Genomic DNA, 18,357 nt, shown 5'->3' on the forward strand with positions numbered 1-18,357 from the left:
CTCTCTCCACATTCAGTCCTCTCTCTCAAACCCTCTCTCAGTCTGAGCCAAAAGCTCAGAGCTTTCCCTTAATCCTCTCATCCAAAACCCTCAAATTTCAAATCCCCTAATCTTCATCTCATCCAATTGCTTCTCCACCTTCAATTCAACTCTACCATCTCCATTTCGCCGTCTTTTGCTACAAAATGGCATTCCCTGGCTGTTGTTACCCTTTTCTAGGTCGTTTTTCTTCGTCTTCGAGACTGCACTATACCAAAATCTTCACCTTCGTATTTCAATTTGCTCTTATGGCGATCCGCATCTCCCTAGGATTTTCCGGCTTCGTGGCCCATAACCTAGCCTCCTCTGCCAATATTCACGTCAATAATTGCTGTGGCATCCACAGGTGCTGGGTCAGGTCTCTGCTATTCGGCACTAACCAGGTAAAGATAAAAAGTATATTTTGTTTCCGTATCTCTGGATTTGAAACTTGGGGTTGAATTTGTATTTTATTTCGTTAATTTTTTCCGTATCTTTTGTTCGTGTTGAATCGAACTGCTTTTGTTTAATATCCTGGACGTAGTGAACGGAGTTGAGAGATGGATTTAGCTCACTGGCAATTTCACAGAATGATATTTGCTTAGTGGTTTGTTTATATAGGCTCGTTGCTATATGCTTAGCATAATGACCGTGTTTTTGTGTTGTTTTTGTTCTAATAAATTAGGGATTGTGATGTTCAGACTTATGAATAGATGTTGATTCTATTTATGTTTGAATTTTGCAGATTAGTGTCTTGGATGTGGGGTTCAATGTGGTTTTTAGCGACTTAAAGGCCCAGGTAATGCTCTTTACCTCTAATTATAATGTTATTGTCTTATCGTTTCCGTGTAGTTTAGTTGGAATTGTCTTGTTTTCCCGTTCTAGATTTGTGAAAGTTGAACTTCTAATTTGAGATTGGAGCATTGGATTTAATGCTGATGGCTATGTATAAGAATTTGATATTGTCTTATAACAACTTTCTGTTAATTATAAGAATCTATTTGGTTTTCTTTGGTGGACTATCGTGGGGAAGAGAGAGGAGGAGGAAGAATTAAGCCCTTAGTCGCTGTTTCCATTTTGCCTTTTTATTTTAGTATGTAATGATGCGATCTTAGCCTGACCCATGTTCTGTAATGGTTTCAGTTGGAAGCTCTGGTGACTAACAATGCTAGAGAATCAGAAATCCAGGTACTGTATTTCTTTGTTCGCATATATAGGCTCCCATTTACTTGGAGAGTTCTCCATTTTGTACTCACTTGCATTTATACATTCGTATCTACATGTCCACTAACATAAATGTCAATCTAGGGAGTCATTGGTGAAGTGCCTGATATTATACTCAGATGTGTTAGTCGAGATGAGGCCGCCTTGGCTGTGGCTCAAAAGGTCAGTGCTACTCTTTCGAAGAAGTTTTTTTTTTTTTCATGTGTTCGCCTATAAAGATAATTGTGAGTTAGCTTGATTGTTTATGGAGTTTCTCTGTTGTGTTTTGAGCAACAGCCTGTTGTGTTTTGAGCAACTGCTTTAAATAACGTCCATTGATTATAAATTTGCTTTACTAATCTTCATACAGGTTTTCAAGGGTTTGTACGAGAATGCAACAAACCAGATTCATGTTGGCGCACATCTAGCAATGCTGACTGCGATTCGTGATGTTTGCAAGCTTGTCTTTACGCAGCTCAATAGTTGGGTATGCACTATTACACTGGCAGATATTGTTTACGCAGTCCGGCCCTCCCCTTTGAATCATGTTCTTTTTTTCTTGTTTCTTTTTCTCCAGAAGGTTTGAATGTTGATTTTGGTCACTCAACTTTTCAATGACCTAAGCGTTTAGTCTTAGTTGGTAAATGCTATTTCATAGTTCTATGATCATGTCACCTTGGTCACAATTAGAAACTGATATTGGCATATTGCTATATAAGCACCATGATACTGTGACACTTAAGTCACTCCTCAGATTAGAACTGCAGTGACAAGAAATTACTCACTTGGCTGCATCTGAATTCCTCACTTCTGATCTGATCCCCTGCATATAAGCACTAGCTTTCATTTCTTTCTTAGTTCGCACAAGAGAAAACTGAGTTTCGTTATGTTTGAGAAAGTGAACACCGGTGTTTTTATTCTGCAGATTTGAGGAACAGTTTGTTGTTGCGTTGTTTAGCTCCTTCAAATTTAGGTATACATTTTGAAACAGTATTAACTGCTTATACTCTTGCTGTGAAATTTATCATGATGTAGTGGAGTTTGATTTCTAATTGCTAAAGTTGTCTCTCTGTTTTGTTTATGTCATCTGATGTCTGAGGTACAAGTTTGTCAGTATGTTATCGAAGAGTAATAGAATTAAATTGGTTCAGGATTTGATGTTCTTGTTGAACAGACCTTTTGTTATAGCAGACATGTTAATTTTTTGTTGAGATAGATATGGTGTATTGGTTTATTTGGTGGCAATGAGTGCCCTTTTGTATTTGGACTGACGGTTATGATGTGTGGATGCAGAGTTGATCAATGTTGGGCAGAAGCAAGATGCATTGCAATCGCTTCATGATCTTATTACATCAAAGAGATATAGAGCATGGCAGAAGCCACTTGAAAAAATTATGTTTAAATATGTGGAGCTTTGTGTTGACTTGCGCAAGGGTAGATTTTCCAAGGATGGTCTGATTCAGTACCGTATTATATGTCAACAAGTAAATGTCAGTTCCTTGGAAGAGGTGATCAAGCACTTCATGCATCTATCAACTGAGAAAGCTGAGCAGGCACGTACCCAGGCTCAAGCATTAGAAGAAGCACTTGATGTTGATGACCTCGAAGCAGATAAGAGGCCTAAAGATCTAATGCTGAGTTATGTCAGTGGAGAGAAAGGAAAAGATAGGTCTGATCGTGAAGTTGTTACTCCTTGGTTCAAGTTTTTGTGGGAAACCTACAGAACAGTGCTTGAGATCTTGCGCAACAACTCAAAGTTGGAGGCCCTTTATGCGGTACTGTATTTCTTGTTCAGATAAAGATTCCAATTGGTTGTTTTGATCATATTGTTCATTACCATTTTTATGGCCTTCCACTTCATGGCTTATTTGTTTTTGTTTTTGTGTTATAGTTCGAGTCAGAATTCTCATTTAGTATCCAAGGCTACTCGTTTGTGGGAGTCGATATTAGCCCGTAAAAGTAAGTCCAATCATCATCCTTGTAGTAGTATTATCAAATTGTGTCACACAATTATGTATTCATTTATTTAGTTCTTTAATTTCTGGTTAGATTCATACTCAGTTAATCAGTTTGATAATTCAACTCAATCTCCATCACTTGTAGGTCAACATGAAGTTCTTGCTTCGGGCCCTATCGAGGATTTAATCGCTCATCGGGAGCATAGGTAATATACTGTCAAATATCATTTGAATTCACTAGAGGTTAATCAGCAATTTACCTTTGCATGCATAATTTTCCTTTATAGGTACCGCATTTCTGGATCTTCTTTGCTTGCAGCTATGGATCAGAGCTCTCAGGTTCCTTATGCAGATGTCTTATCTGTCCAGTCTGGTGATTTTACTCCTACACATGTAGATGATAAAGAGCAGAGTGATGGTTCATATGTCAATATTAACAGAGAAAAGATGAAGAATACTTTAGATTCATCCCATTCACAAGTAAATGATGAAACTCTTCATCGAGCAGATGAGAGAAGTGGAAGAGTCCACCCAACTGTTGACGTGGCAGAAATTATCAGGCGTTGGACACATGCTTTACAGCGTATTCATAAACAGTCACTTCATATGGTAAGCACTTGGAATTATGTTTTTGATTTTGTTGGGAAAATGATTTGAAAGATTGCATTCTTTTAGTCGTGCTTATATGCTGACTTGGGTCTATAACCTCTCAGTAATTGAATCTGTATTGTGCAAATGGTAATTTGTAGGCAAAAGCTAATGAGGGAGAGGGTCCAGAAATTCTAAGAAGTGCGCATGAAGGCAGTTCAAGTGGTCATGCCGAGTCATTAGCTGCAACACTAGCTGAACATCAGCAGCACTTGGTTAGCTTTCAGGTAAGCTTATGCTTTAACTGAACTGGTTATGGCTAAAGTGCTTCCAGCTTCTCAGTTTGGACTTATGTAGAAGTTAGAACCAATTCTTGTCTAACATGGTAGACATCTAACATAAACTTGTAATGAAGTTGTTATTCATTTGAATATTCATATATGACATTAAATTAAGTATTTCAATTTGAGTTATTTTTGTTGGTATGAGGGGATGCGGGATAGTGAATCCTAGTATGCTTGGACTCCTAGAACTGAATAGACATCGTAAGGCAGGCAATTATGAAATTGAGACACAAGTGGTGGATACGCCTTCTGGAATTCCCGCGATGCAAAATTCATTTTTCTTGAATGTCCTTGTATAATCATCTGATGCCGTGCTGAGATTTTCCAATTGTAACTTGTATAGGTTCTCATTAATCAACTGAAGGAAGTTGCTCCAGCAATACAAAAGTCAATATCAGAACAGGTTGACTTCTTTACTTCTGCTTGTATTGTTATATAATTTCTTAGGGATGTTGTCTCTAACATAATGGATTCAATACCTAGTTGGGTTTACAGCTGTGTCGTGTTAGTATTAACTTATCGGCCACGATGAAACATGTGACTGCAGTTTGCTGCTATGATCTTCTCACTGTTTTTGTAAGATACATGATAAGAAGGGCACTGTGTTAATTTTGTTCACCAGTACATGTTTATGGAATTCAAATCCATGCTATAGTCAACAGGAAAGCTTTTGTGTTGGGTGCCCACTTACCTGATTACAGTTCTTTAGTGACCCTTTTTCTTAGTTATTTCTGTTAAGTGGCCAGGGTCTGCTATAGATTTGCCTTCGTAGCATGTTGGTTTATTTCCTGCTGGAGTCGATTTCCCTAAAGTAGGCAATATGTATGTGCAATGTGCCAAGCAAACTTTTTTTGTCCTCCTCAGTGTTTTATGTTGAGTATTCCGTATCCGCTTGTTCTCTTTGAGTATCACTGTTCTGATTATATTCTTTGACTGTCATGCAGGGAAATTGCGAAACATCTCTCTCTTCCTCCAGTCAAGCTACACTGCAGTATGCTTGCTGAGGATGCCATCAAGGCAGCTGTTAAAGACTATCAAACAAAGCTGGCTAATGAAGGATTGCTTATCATCTTTGCCTACAAGAGAGCTTCTGCAAGAGCAAATGAAGGTGCATTAAAGGAAAGCAGTAGTAATCTATGTAGTTTAGGTCTTCCTAGCTAGAACATTTTACAAGTACAGACTCAATCTCTGTTGTCCTTGCTTGAATTATAAGGATTGTAGTACTGTTTCTATGGTCATATATTGAGCATTATTTTTAAAAAAACGTTTATATGGATATTCTTCTTGTTGTCCAAGTTTCATTCATACAACACAATACAAAACAATGTGTTGTATGACTGTAAAAGAAAACAAAATTGTTGTGTGAACTAACAACCAACAACAAAAGAAAACAAAATTCTGTTGTGTGAGATTCATAACACACAACAGAAATAAATCATCTCTGTTGTCTGAGTGATCAACAGACAAAGGAGATAATTTCACTTTGGTTGTGTGTTACATGTCTCAGACAACAAACAATGAGTTATATCTGTTGTGTGTTATTAATCTCAGACGACAAAGAATGAGTAAAATCTGTTGTGTGAGATTCATAACACACAACAGAAATAAATCATCTCTGTTGTCTAAGTGATCAACAGACAAATGAGATAATTTCACTTTGGTTGTGTGTTACATATCTCAGACGACAAACAATGAGTTATATCTGTTGTGTGTTATTAATCTCAGACGACAAAGAATGAGTAAAATCTGTTGTGTGTTATATATCTCAGACAACAAAGAATGAGTAAAATCTGTTGTGTGTTATGAACCTCAGACGACAGCAAAATTTCTTTCTGTTGTCTGACTGTGCCGCGGCATCCCCGCGCATGCCATGGCAGGCACATGCCTGCGCAGAATTCACACAACGGAAACTAGTATTCTGTTGAGCAAAGTGATATCACACAACGGTGAAATCACCGTTGTCTGATTTTTTAATCACACAACACTCACTTAGACCACGGTGAGTTTGGTCATCAGACAACAGAAATTCACCGTCGTCTGATGACCTTTTTGTAGTAGTGACAACACTGAAGTGTCAAATAACCTACACTAGGCCGACACTTAATTGTAATCTGAAACACTTTACCACCACAGATAATTGTTGTTTAAAGTCCATTTTCACAACATTCAATTGTTGTTAATTATATGCCAGAAGACACTACATATGAGTCTTCATATTTCGTACTTAATTAAGGACAATCACACCACACAATTAATTAGAAATCTGTCTTGCAGATATGCTTCACACAATAGAATTTATATTAGAATGTAGTTGTTTTGTTTCTCATACAATACAAAACTGTTGTGTTATTACGTTTAAAGATACATATCACATTGATTCTAAAATGCAAAACTCATCAAACAGCACACGACTTTTATTTATTTTGGTTGTCTGAAAAATCAAACGACAGAAGTGTTATGTCATCTGATACCCTAAAACACAACATTATACTAGACGACAGACTTGGGTTCCCTTAGACGACAGAACAGTTATGTCGTCTGATGGACTTTTTGGCATAGTGAGGATATAACCCAGAACCTGAATTCTATACGAAAGTTTCTCAAACTTGCTTTCGTACACCCAGCTCTGCCCACCACTATCCCATCACCAGTGCACAGTACCTACATCCACACTATTTTAGGGGTCAGCTTTCGTCCTTACTGCTCATAGGGACTTTACCCCGACTAAATTTGAAAACCAACAAGTAAATAAACTTTAGGCTGGCCAGTATGAGAACATGCTTAAACCAAATATTCCAAAGAACGACAAATTTTTAAAATACTTTTTAACTCAAAAATCGATGCAATTTACTCAAATAAATACACACGTTGAATCTTACATGATGGCTGGTCCCGTGGACCCACTACACAATCTTACCTCAATTAATTTGTAAACCCGGTAAGCTTAGCGAGAGCATCCCCTACCTAACTACACATACGGAATCGGGTAGCCATTGCGATCGCTTACTATCTGATCGGTGTAGCTAACCCTCTGAATGTTAAGGGGATCGAACCCAAGGAAGTCAGTGCCACCCTTCGCTCTAAAGCCATCAACATTTCTCATATGGTTTGGTTAGTATGCTTCACATTTTAACTTAACCAAGCCATACAACTTAACAGGCATCATTTAAAAACAACTTATCATACTCAAATCACACATTCAGGAGAGTCCTAAATACCTTCCCTGGATTCTGATGTTTTGCCTCACGTACTCCGAATCCCCTACCTGGATTTCGTTCCTCGAGTATCTGGAGTCCTAAGTTCTGACGTTTCAATTGTTAATATTCTATTGAACAGATATCTGAAATCTCAACGATTAAAGAATCGTCTAACCAACTTTTCCTGGTTTGACTAGGAGTTGACCAACTCTGACCGTTTTGGCCAAGTTTGACCAAATCACAACAAGTTCCACTTTCAGGACTTGTCATTTGTATTTGCAACACTATCCGATTCCCATTGTCTTAATAAATACGTTGCATAGTAATTCCGTCGAATTACTATGGATACCCATTGTACTACTTAGGCCATCCCTCATGTATTCACAATAGGGTTATTATCACAAATGATACCTGAACTATACCTCAATCTTATCGATGGTACCTGAACTTCAATTTTGATCACAACCAGTACCCGAACTTTTCGATTTCATTGTTAATGGTACCTAGAGCCACCTCCGGTCATTATTCCGACTAAAAACTGCATGGGAGGCAATCATAGTGATGATTTTTGATGATTTCAAGGGTTGCAATCATATATAGTGATGATTTTTTGGTAATAGACTTGCCTTGAACTTATGGCGGAAGAAGACACAGATAGGTAGATGTACAGTAATTCCCCTGGTCTTGGGATTGCTAGTAGGAGAACGGAGGCTAAGTACGCCTTGATTCCCCAAGACGGTAACTAACTTAATTGCTGAGATTTAGGGATTTACAGAAAGACTAAGAGAAATAACAGGTAGAGGAAGAGGGAGATGAGGACGAAGATGAATTTGTATTGATTTTTCTAGAGAATGATTATACAATGCTAATTACATGGTTTGATATAGTAATGGACTGGGACAGATTTGCTTACACACTAAGCAATGCTTAACAGTTTCTGTTTTAGCCTAACTAATTTCTCTAACTTTATTTTCTTGCTGAGCAATCATGATGTGACATGCGTTTAGGTCTGCAACAGATTTTGTTGGCTTGGCTTCTTTATTGACTCGTTGACTTATCTCATTCATCCTATATCCCCCATCAATCTTATGTTGGGAACCAAGCATAAGGTTGGTGCAGAGATATTTGAACTGAGGAGAATCCAGACTTTTCGTAAGAATGTCAGCAAGTTGTTGAAATGATTACACTTGAAAGATGACCTAGTCTTTTATGCGACAGAGATTGAGATATCTTGGAACCAATGAAAGCTCTAGGTGAAGTTGTAGAAGGATTGAAAAGATGTCTGGAAGTGGAAATTGTCACTGAGACCTTGGAACAGCACCCTGCCAGTCACTTTGTCATGCACCATTGCCAATCTTGACTTGGTCACCATCAGAATAAGTAGTCACGTTGTTGAGCTGAAGAATATCTGAAGTCATGTGGGATAAGGCCCCTGAGTCAGTGATCCAAACTTCATGAGATAGAGTGTCAGTAGATTAATGAAGGGAAGCTGTCATGGCAGTATGTTGACCTTGTAAGTTAGTGGCCAGACTTCTTACAGATTTGGCAAATGATCAGAGGTCTGTAGCCATTATATTCACCATTGTAGCTATTGTGCTGAAAACCACCATTATTGGCACCAAAGTTGTGATTGTAAGTTTGTAACCACCATTGTTACCATTCCTTGAACCATTAAAAGTAGCAAAACCACTGTAACCATTTCCAGTGAAAGCATTAGTAGGAGTAAGCAAAATGCCCTTTGAATCTTAAGAATCAATGGATAAAGATTGAGGCTTAGCAACCATAGCAGACATAGAAGTCAAGGAGAAAGTTTTTGACTCAAATTCCAATTCAGATTTAGCAGCAAGTAAAAGAGAACGAAGTTCTAACATAGTGATAGGAGCATGCTTGGCCTTAATCATCATTCTCACTGTGCTAAACTCAGAAGGTAAGCCTTTCAAAATAAGAATCATAATATCCTCATCTGCCATTTTCATACCAATAGCTAACAATTGATCTCTAGCAGTCTTAACCCTAAGCAGGTACTTATCAATATTGTCAGATCCCTTTTCAATGGACTGCAAATTGGACTCTAACTGAACAATATTAGATCTAGAAACAGTTGCATATTGATCCTTGAGAGTAGTCCATACGTCATGAGCAGTGGCACACACAACTACATGAGAGAGGGCCTCAGATGACAGAGTAGTAGTAATCAAAGAGATGAGATTGCAGTCTTGCTCAAGCCAATAATCGAATTCTTCCGAGTTTTGAGTGAGAGAACCATCACCAGAGATACAAAATTGAGATGGACAAGAGTGAGTACCATCCACAAACTTGAGAAGACCATGGCCATGAAGCAGAGAGTACATCTGAAAGTGCCATGTAAGGTAGTTATTGTCATCAAGCTACATGGAGATTAAACTAGACAGAGTAGTAACAAGAGAAATCGTTGTAGCCACCATTGTTGTAGAAAGAAAGCTTGAATCTTGATGATGAAATTGGAGGATTGAAGAAGAAAAGACTGAGAGATTGAAGAAGAAGATTTAGAGAATCATAAAAGAACTTCCATATCTCTTGAATCTTGAGGAAGAACACTTGAATCTTGAGGAAGGAAAAGACTTGAATCTTAAAGAAACCGGAGAGATCGAAGAAGAAAAAAATGAGAGATTGAGGAAGAAGATCGAGGGAGAAAGGATTAGAGTAATTGCAAAGATGCTAGAAGATAAACTCCATGGTTCTTGATACCATGCTGAGATTTACGGATTTGCAGAAAGACTAAGAGAAATAACAGATTGAGGAAGAGAGAGATGAGGATGAAGATGAACCTGTATTGCTTTTTCTAGAGAATAATTATACAATGCTAATTACATAAGCGATGCTTAACAGTTTCTGTTAGGCCTGGACCTGGGTCGGGTCGGGCCTGAAATTTGGTGAGACCGAGACTGAGCCTGAAACAATCGGTCCAGGGCGATTCGGGCTTTTCCAAAAATGGAAACCGACAGAAACTGACCCTAAACTGGCCGGTTCGGTCAGCGGGCTTTTCAGGCCCAAAATCTAGTTTCCCAGCTTTATGCAAAATACACACAAAATTGGGTGAGAGGCGAGGTTTGAACCCCCGACCTCTTACACGAAAGCCTTGCTCCCAACCACTGAAGCACCAAACAATCTCAATATAAGTTGTGCAAAGTTTATATTTATTTTATCCTAGGCGGGAGAAATGAAACAAAACAAAACCCAGAATTCCAGAACCCTCTTTCACTTTCTAGTTTCTACTCTTTCTTCTTCTTCTTCTTCTTCTTCTTCTTCTTCTTCTTCTTCTTTTTTCTTTTTTCTTTTTCTTTTTTCTTTTTTCTTTTTTCTTTTTTCTTTTTTCTTTTTTCTTTTTTCTTTTTTCTTTTTTCTTTTTTCTTTTTTCTTTTTTCTTTTTTCTTCCTCCCCAATCCCCAAAATGACAGACATATTATGACAGAATCAATTAGTCATATTATGACAGACATCTCCATCTGCTATCTGAATCAGCCATGGCCTTAGAAGTTAAGAAAACATATTCCCTCTTCAGTGAACCCTTAAACACAAACCCACCACTCTGCCATGTCCCAAGTCCAATGGCTGGAATTTTATCTTCTGTGTTCAACAAAAAGTAATTTTATCTCATACATTTCAATTTCATTCACAGATCAAGAGGATCGAAAAAGTCAAATTGAAAAACCTTAAATCTAGATTACTCACCGTACTGAGTTGCGAGGAGCCGCGACTGCGACGGGAGAATCGAAAAGGTGGAGGCGAACTTCTGGAGCTTCGCATCCGATCAAGGACTCACTGGCAGAGGAGGATTTCAGAGACGGAGAGTGGTGCAGGAGCTGGTAATGGAGAGAGAGAAAGAGAGAGAGAGAGAGAGAGAGAGAGAGAGAGAGAGAGAGAGAGAAGGGTGAGAGCGTGAGGGAGAGACTGAGGGAGATTTCAGCTAGTAATCTGGGTTTTCAGAAATTGGTAATCTAGGGCTGAGATGGTATCGAGAGAGAGAGAGAGAGAGGTATGTAGCAACTGATACAAGATTCGGGTATGTTCGGGCTTTCGGTCCCTCAAAATTTGAAGCCCAAGATCGAACTGATTATATGCATTCTGGTTGGGCTTTAGACCGAACCGAAAATTCCTATATTAATACCGAACTAAATCGGGTTTTTTTCCTCGGTTCGGGTCGGGTCCTTGGTCTTTCAGGTCCGGACACCCATCCCTAGTTTCTGTATTAGCCTAACTAATTTCTCTAACTTTATTTTCTGGCTGAGCAATCATGATGTGACATGTGTTTGGGTCTGCAACATATTTTGTTGACTTGGCTTCTTCATTGAATTATCTTATTCATCCTACACTTATCCATCAACAGTGAAATGAACCCGGACAAGGCGGTGAGGCGTTCGGTTAAGATAGGTATGTCTTCTTTCTTCATTGGTGACTTCATTTTGAGTATTGCTTGGACCTTCAGCGGGTTGGCCTCAATTCCGCGATTACTGACAATATGTCCAAGGAATTTGCTAATCGTAATTCCGAACAAACACTTGTCTGGATTGAGGTGCATACCATACGCCAATAAAATTAAACAAATGATTCATAGGTTTTTGACGTGACCACTTGCCTTGACGCTCTTGACCAACATGTCATCCACGTATACCTCGATGATTTTACCAATTTGTTCAGCGAACATTATATTCATGAATCGTTGATACGTGGCCCCGATGTTCTCGAGTCTAAACAGCATGACCTTGTAACAATATAACCCCTAGTTTGTGACGAAAGTGATGGCCCCTTCGTAATCTACGTGCACTTTTATCTGGTTGTATCTAGAGTATGCGTCCATCATACTAAGGCGCTTGTGTTTGGCGGTGGCATCAACCAACTGATCAATCTATGGTAAGGGAAAGCCGTCCTTAGGGCAGGCACTATTTAATTTTGTGAAGTCAACGCACATGCACCATTTTCCCATTTCTTTCTTGACCATGACTACATCGGATATCCATTGATGGTAGTTGGTTTTGCGGATGAAGCCAATATCCTAGATTTTGGTGACCTCCGCCTGGATTGCCTGATACTTCTCTTCATCGAATGCTCTCCGCTTTTTCTTGACTAAGAGTGCTGATGGCTTGACGCTCAACTTATGACATATGATATCCAGGAAAATCCCCAGCATGTCCACGTAAGATGGCGCAAAAAATTTGGAGTACTCCTTCAGCAATTTGATTAAGTCACCCCAAACTTCAGGATCTAAATGTGCTCTGATGCTAATTACTATCTGTTTGAGGTGCTTGTCTAATATTAGGATGCTAACCAAAGTCGCCTCATGGTCTAATATTAACTGGCTTTGAGCCTTGTCATGTGGATCCTCTGGCTTGTCTGTTGGTTTGGGAAGGTCAACTACCAACAGTATCTCCGTCCAGGCTCGTGACCGAGCTAAAGTTGTAGAATAACATTCACGCGCTATCTGCTGACTACCATGGATAGTACATGTTTCGGCCGGAGTGGAGAATTTTAGAAGTAACATTAATTCGGCAGTGATGACTCTCATCATGTTTAGTGCTGGGCGGCTGAGGATGGCATTATAAGAACTTGGGCAGATGCCAGACGAGGCCTCTAGTAGCTTACTTCCGCTAGACGCTAGTGGGTATGGGTGGATTACTTGATCCTCTAGAGTGATGAAAAGCCCGCGCTGGAGGTTTGGTGTTTCATTATCTGGGGGGGGGAAGGCGTGAGAGCCCGGATGTTTTTCAGCCATGGAGCACACTGGCCGTTCATCTGAAATCACATAGACGGTGCCAAATGTTTGTACATGGATCCAGACAGGGGATATCTGAGCGGAAGGAAATTGTGACCTTGCTCGCACTCGATTCCTTCTGCTGGACCTGTTACCAAAAAGGATCGTTAGGAGGAAGTCCAGATGGTTCCGAACTTCTCTCCTCCGATGCTTAAGTCAGACATGAGTAAAGCGGAAACTAGCTCTTGTTTATGAGAAGAGCGTTTTTCAGAATGAATGGTTACCCTGAGCTTGAGGCAAGGTCCTCCTTATATAGGCGGAGTTGCATGCTGGGACCCGCACTAACTGTCGCCTAGTGAGATGCTAATTATGTGAATGCGCTTGGGTTATGATCGCACGAGCACAACCATTCGATGATCCCTTGGACCCACCAACAACAAGCATTCAACCAATGAAAGCTATAAACTTGAATATTGTGTGTGAAACCACGGAATGAATTCTCATTAGAAAATAAAAAAGAAAAAAGACAAAAGAAAAAGAAATAGTGATGTTATCTAAACCACAAAAGATTCACGTTATGTGACAGCTGATGTGACAAAAAAAATCATGAAATAAATTCATCTATTGTTTTTATTGAGCATGCAGTCAGGTCACATACAATTCCTCATTTGAGTAAACTAGATGACTGTTTTAGACATTTAGTAAAACATCCATCAGACTCAGAGTAAAAGTTAAGCGTCTTTAAGGGTACAAAGAGGGAAGTACCTCAAACCATACAGCTCTCGTACGTTGCATTTGAAGAGATATACGCTTGACACGAGATTCAGTTGATTTTGAGGTGTTAATTTTGCAGCCATATGCAAAATATTGTTACCATGATTATCCTTAGGTGTCACTATGACATCCCTGATTGAGTCTATCTCATGCAGCAGATTGAAGATACTTGCATGACAAGACAAAACTGCGACATGGATTATAGTTTGATTATTTTCATCAGTTTCCCATAATAACTCAGGATAAGAGCTAATAAATGCTGCCAAAAACTCATAGTTCCCTAATTCCACTGCGTCAAATAGCAAATTTGATGTAAATTTGATTAGCCAAGTGTAAAAATTGGACTACCCGTAAGTGTTAATTTATAACGGTAGTGTTTCCATTTACTTACGGCAATGCACAAGTGTAAAAGAAGGACTATTGTAAGTGTTAATTTATATGCAATAAAATAGTATATGGAGCATATATGTATATATAGATAAAGCCAGAAAATCTGCACTATGCTGATCGCATGCATATGGTCTTTCGTACCTAGTTTTGTAAACTAGTTCATAGTGGGAAACCCAAAGACATGAATGGACTAGTTCATAGTGGTGAGAATCAATGAAGGCAAAAGGCAGTCCTCGGCGGCTGGACTAAGTGTGACCCTCTCAGTTTCAGGTTGAGGAACCCATGCCATTAATGTAACAATAAAATAATGATCCATGTTTTCTATGATCACCGACCAGGATTGAGGTAGGGTAAGGAACTCGACTAAAAAATTCCGAGGGGAAATTGGTAGGAAATTTCCTTCCGCAACCCGCACTCAATATAATAAATCTCATAAATTAGTAAACTAATACATGCTCTAATAATTAGTAGTAAAAGTTAAAACCCTAGAAGAGCTTTTCTCTCAACCCTAGTTTCCTACAGCATCCTAGCCTTCTTCGCTAGTATCCACCGCTTTCTTCTCTTCTCGATTACTCTCTCTGTCTCTCTATGGCATCCATCAATGCAGTTACAGCAAGCTTCGTTGCCTCTGCATTGAGCTTCGTTGCCTCTGTCACTCTCGTTGAAGGGGGCAGAGCCCTTGACTTGGGGAAGATTGGAGGTAGCCCTGTGCGCAGGTCCTCCCAATCTTTCCTCATTGGCAAACCATTGACCCGTAAGCTGATCGATCTAATGGCTTTCATGACTCACTTCAACCAGACTTGGATGGTGGATAAGGAATTCAGGATTCAGGAATGGGCCTGGGATCTTTTTTTGTTCTCTTTTCCTTCTGTATGTGATCGTAACAAAGTACTTGTTAGTTGCATCACGAGTATGAAAATGTATGCAAATTTGTGTGATGTTACCTACTCCCAAATATATACAGGAGGTCAAGTGTTAGTAAAGGGGAAAAGTAAGAGTATCGTACCCAAGGGATTGAGTAACTCTACCCTAAACTAGATCATCGTGAAGAGAAACCTAAAAAACACATGTAAAGTCTATCTTTTTACAAATTAATAGTCTCGGCCCTTTGGGGACGCCAAAACTATCAATAATGATATTTACAATGTTAAAGTGGTTAATCGGCTTTGTTCATTTTAATTTCTATAAATAAATTGCACGAAAATAAACTAAGCTAATAAAAAGAAAATAAAATAGAGACTTTGATCAATGAGATAAATAGGAGTGTAGGTTTTGCATCTAGCCTCCCTCATGCATATAATGTGACCCATTTTCAAATAACAACTAATCGTGCAACGTAACCATGTCACCAGAGCAAAGCTAGATCACAAAACCATAGTCCCATTTACATTTGCTAAAGCATAAAAGGGCTTTGATGCCGTAAAGCCTAAGACCTCTCAACTCTTGAACTCATGACACCAAGCATTAATTTTAAGGTAAGGAACCCAAGCAATCTAGTTCTTCCCATAAGAATAAGCTAGACCACCACTCTATTAGCTACACATGCTTCTCGGTTTCAAAAGATTATCAAGCTTAAGTTTTCAATTTCATTAATTCCTACAACATGCTTCTAGGTGACAAATCCAAAAACACATGTAAGAAAGCATTATAGTAAAGTAGCTAAAGGATTCAAAACATGCATAATCATCAAAAAACATGGCATCACATTGTTTTATACATGAGTTTGGCTAGATCTAAGGCCTAGCCCCAAATTTATTCTACTCACAACCCATAGTTACATACATCAAACCCATAAATATAATAACATCAAGCAAAAGAGAGGAAGAGTGGACAAAGTGGTTGGTTACCAAACTAGCTCTCCTTGATGCAAAACTAGTGAGAGATGTTTCAAAGTATGGAAATTTCGGTTTTCTCAAACCCAAATTGCTATTCAAATCCACAAAGCTCTTAGAAACTTGAAGAACAGAGGCTTGACATGATGAAACTAATGTGTGATTGATCAAAGATGTAAAGGATCTTCGGTTTTTGGTAAAAACCCAAGGCACTTTACACTTTTCTCTACATAAAAGCTAAACTAAACTACCTAAAAGATGAAGAACTAAGGAAAATGGAGAGGAAATGTAGAAAGAAAGGCGATGAAATGGATGAAGGAAGATATAAAAACGTCCAAATGAGGGAAGGGTGTTTTTATAGGCCAAAAGTGATGAATGGAGGGTGTAGATCAAAGGAAATGAAGGGCTAGATGTGATTGACAAATGTGTGTAAGCAAAAAATGTGGATTCAGTCTTTAACTCCACATAGAGATGACCTAAAAAGCCCATAGATATTTTGGTAGAGGAGAAAAAGTAAGGGTAGAAGGGTCATTAGGAGACAAAGGTGTAAGAAAAAGAGGGATCACTTGTCATCTTTCAAATTTTGAATTTCAAAATAACCTACACCTAAAGTCTTACCACCTAAACTCTCTAACCCTAATCAACAGCTGTTCCATGCCCTCCACACATGTCCTTGGCTGGAAATGGTTGGAATTCAGCATTGATCTCCGTTCACCCATTTTTTGTCCTTTTGCGCACTTTCTTCTCCTTTCTTCCTTCAATTGAATCTCCACTGAGACTTTAGAATTGGCCTTCAACTTCTGCATACTAAATGTTCCTTGATAAGTGAAGATCATCTTGGTAAAATTTCATAGCTTAGTTCACCGTGGTTTGCCCGAAACTACAGCCGGAATCAGTACAGGTCCGGTTTTGGCTTTTTCATCTTTTAGTCAGAAACTTGGACCAATGTTTTGAAGGCCTTCCATTCCAAAATAGCTCTTTCATTCTTCATAAAAAATGATTCTTAGGATATCAAGAATAAATTTAGAAAGTTTCAACTTATTTAGAGTTCATTTGGTCAGTCTTCCGCTCCTCCTTCCTTCCTTAGCTCGGATTCTCCTAAACGGAGTGGGAAAATGTGCTAAGATTGACTTTTTAGTGCATTTCCAAGCTTCTCCATCATTTACTAGCATGATAAGGAAAACAAAATAAATATATATAAATAAACATAAAGGTTAAGCAAAAGTGCAAGATTAGGGGAATAATTACTAGGTAATTATGGACCTAACAGTACTCCGGGGGAAAGGGTGGGTCTTGTGCTTTGATCGAGCCCCGGTTTGTTTCGAGGAATATGATGCTGTCAAGCCGCTGCATGAAATTCAGTTCAAGCATATCCGGATCTAGATTAGGGTTTCTGGAATCCACCCTTGTATGAAGAATCTGAGAATCTCACCCTAATCGGTAATTTATTGGATGCTTTCTTGGACTATGATAAGAAGGAATTCAAGAAAGGATTGATTAGGGTTTTATTTACTCATGATATCTCTAAACCGATCTTTCTTGAACGACAAGTTTTTCTGGATAATGGTGTTGAGCCTATTCTGCATTTTCAGTTCAAGCATTTGAAAGGGAGATGTTTTCAGTGTGGATTCCTCACTCATGCAGGACTCTCTTTTCAAGAGCTCCCTACATCTAGGGTTCTGCATTTTCCTGGACCTTCGACCTCTAGGGGTTCCTTTTCTTTCTCTGCAAAAAACAAGCGGGATCCCTTCACCACTACCACTACCACTTCCTTTTCCATCCCCATGAAGAAGAATCCAGTTATCTGTCGAGTGGAGCGTTCAATCCCTAATCTTTCTTCTCCTACTACTTCGGTACCCGCAACAGAGAGTACTGAGGTTGATGGTATTGTTTTGGAGCACGGGTTGTGTTAGGTCCATAATTACCTAGTAATTATTCCCCTAATCTTGCACTTTTGCTTAACCTTTGTGTTTATTTTTATATATTTATTATGTTTTCTTCATCATGCTAGGAAATAATGGAAAAGCTTGGAAATGCCCTAAAAACTCAACTTTAGCACATTTTCCTACTCTGGCCAGGAGAAACTGAGTTAGGCAAGGAAGGAAGAGCGGAAGACTAACCAAATGAGATGAAAATTTCCAGATATATTATAGACATCTTAAGAATCATTTCATATGAAGAGTACAAGAGCTAGTTTGGAGTGGAAGGTCTTCAAAAGACCGGCCCAAGTTTTTGACTAAAAGACGAAAACTGTAAAACCGGACCAGTATGGATTCCGGCAGCATTTTCGGGCAAATCACAACCAATTAAGCTCTCAAATTTTAC

At 38.9% G+C, this 18,357-nt stretch overlaps 1 protein-coding gene across 1 annotated transcript; it reads left to right on the forward strand.

Moving 5' to 3' along the window:
- The first annotated feature begins 227 nt into the window (after window positions 1-227).
- On the forward strand, window positions 228-1,882 carry LOC112203838. Its single transcript, XM_040519579.1, has 5 exons — window positions 228-422; window positions 764-817; window positions 1,162-1,206; window positions 1,327-1,404; window positions 1,592-1,882. The coding sequence occupies exons 1-5, from the start codon at window positions 288-290 to the stop codon at window positions 1,805-1,807; spliced, it is 528 nt and encodes a 175-aa protein (XP_040375513.1). The 5' UTR covers window positions 228-287; the 3' UTR covers window positions 1,808-1,882.
- Window positions 1,883-18,357: the final 16,475 nt, after the last annotated feature.

Source organism: Rosa chinensis, chromosome 5, assembly GCF_002994745.2.
Source record: "Rosa chinensis cultivar Old Blush chromosome 5, RchiOBHm-V2, whole genome shotgun sequence".
NCBI lineage: Eukaryota > Viridiplantae > Streptophyta > Magnoliopsida > Rosales > Rosaceae > Rosa > Rosa chinensis.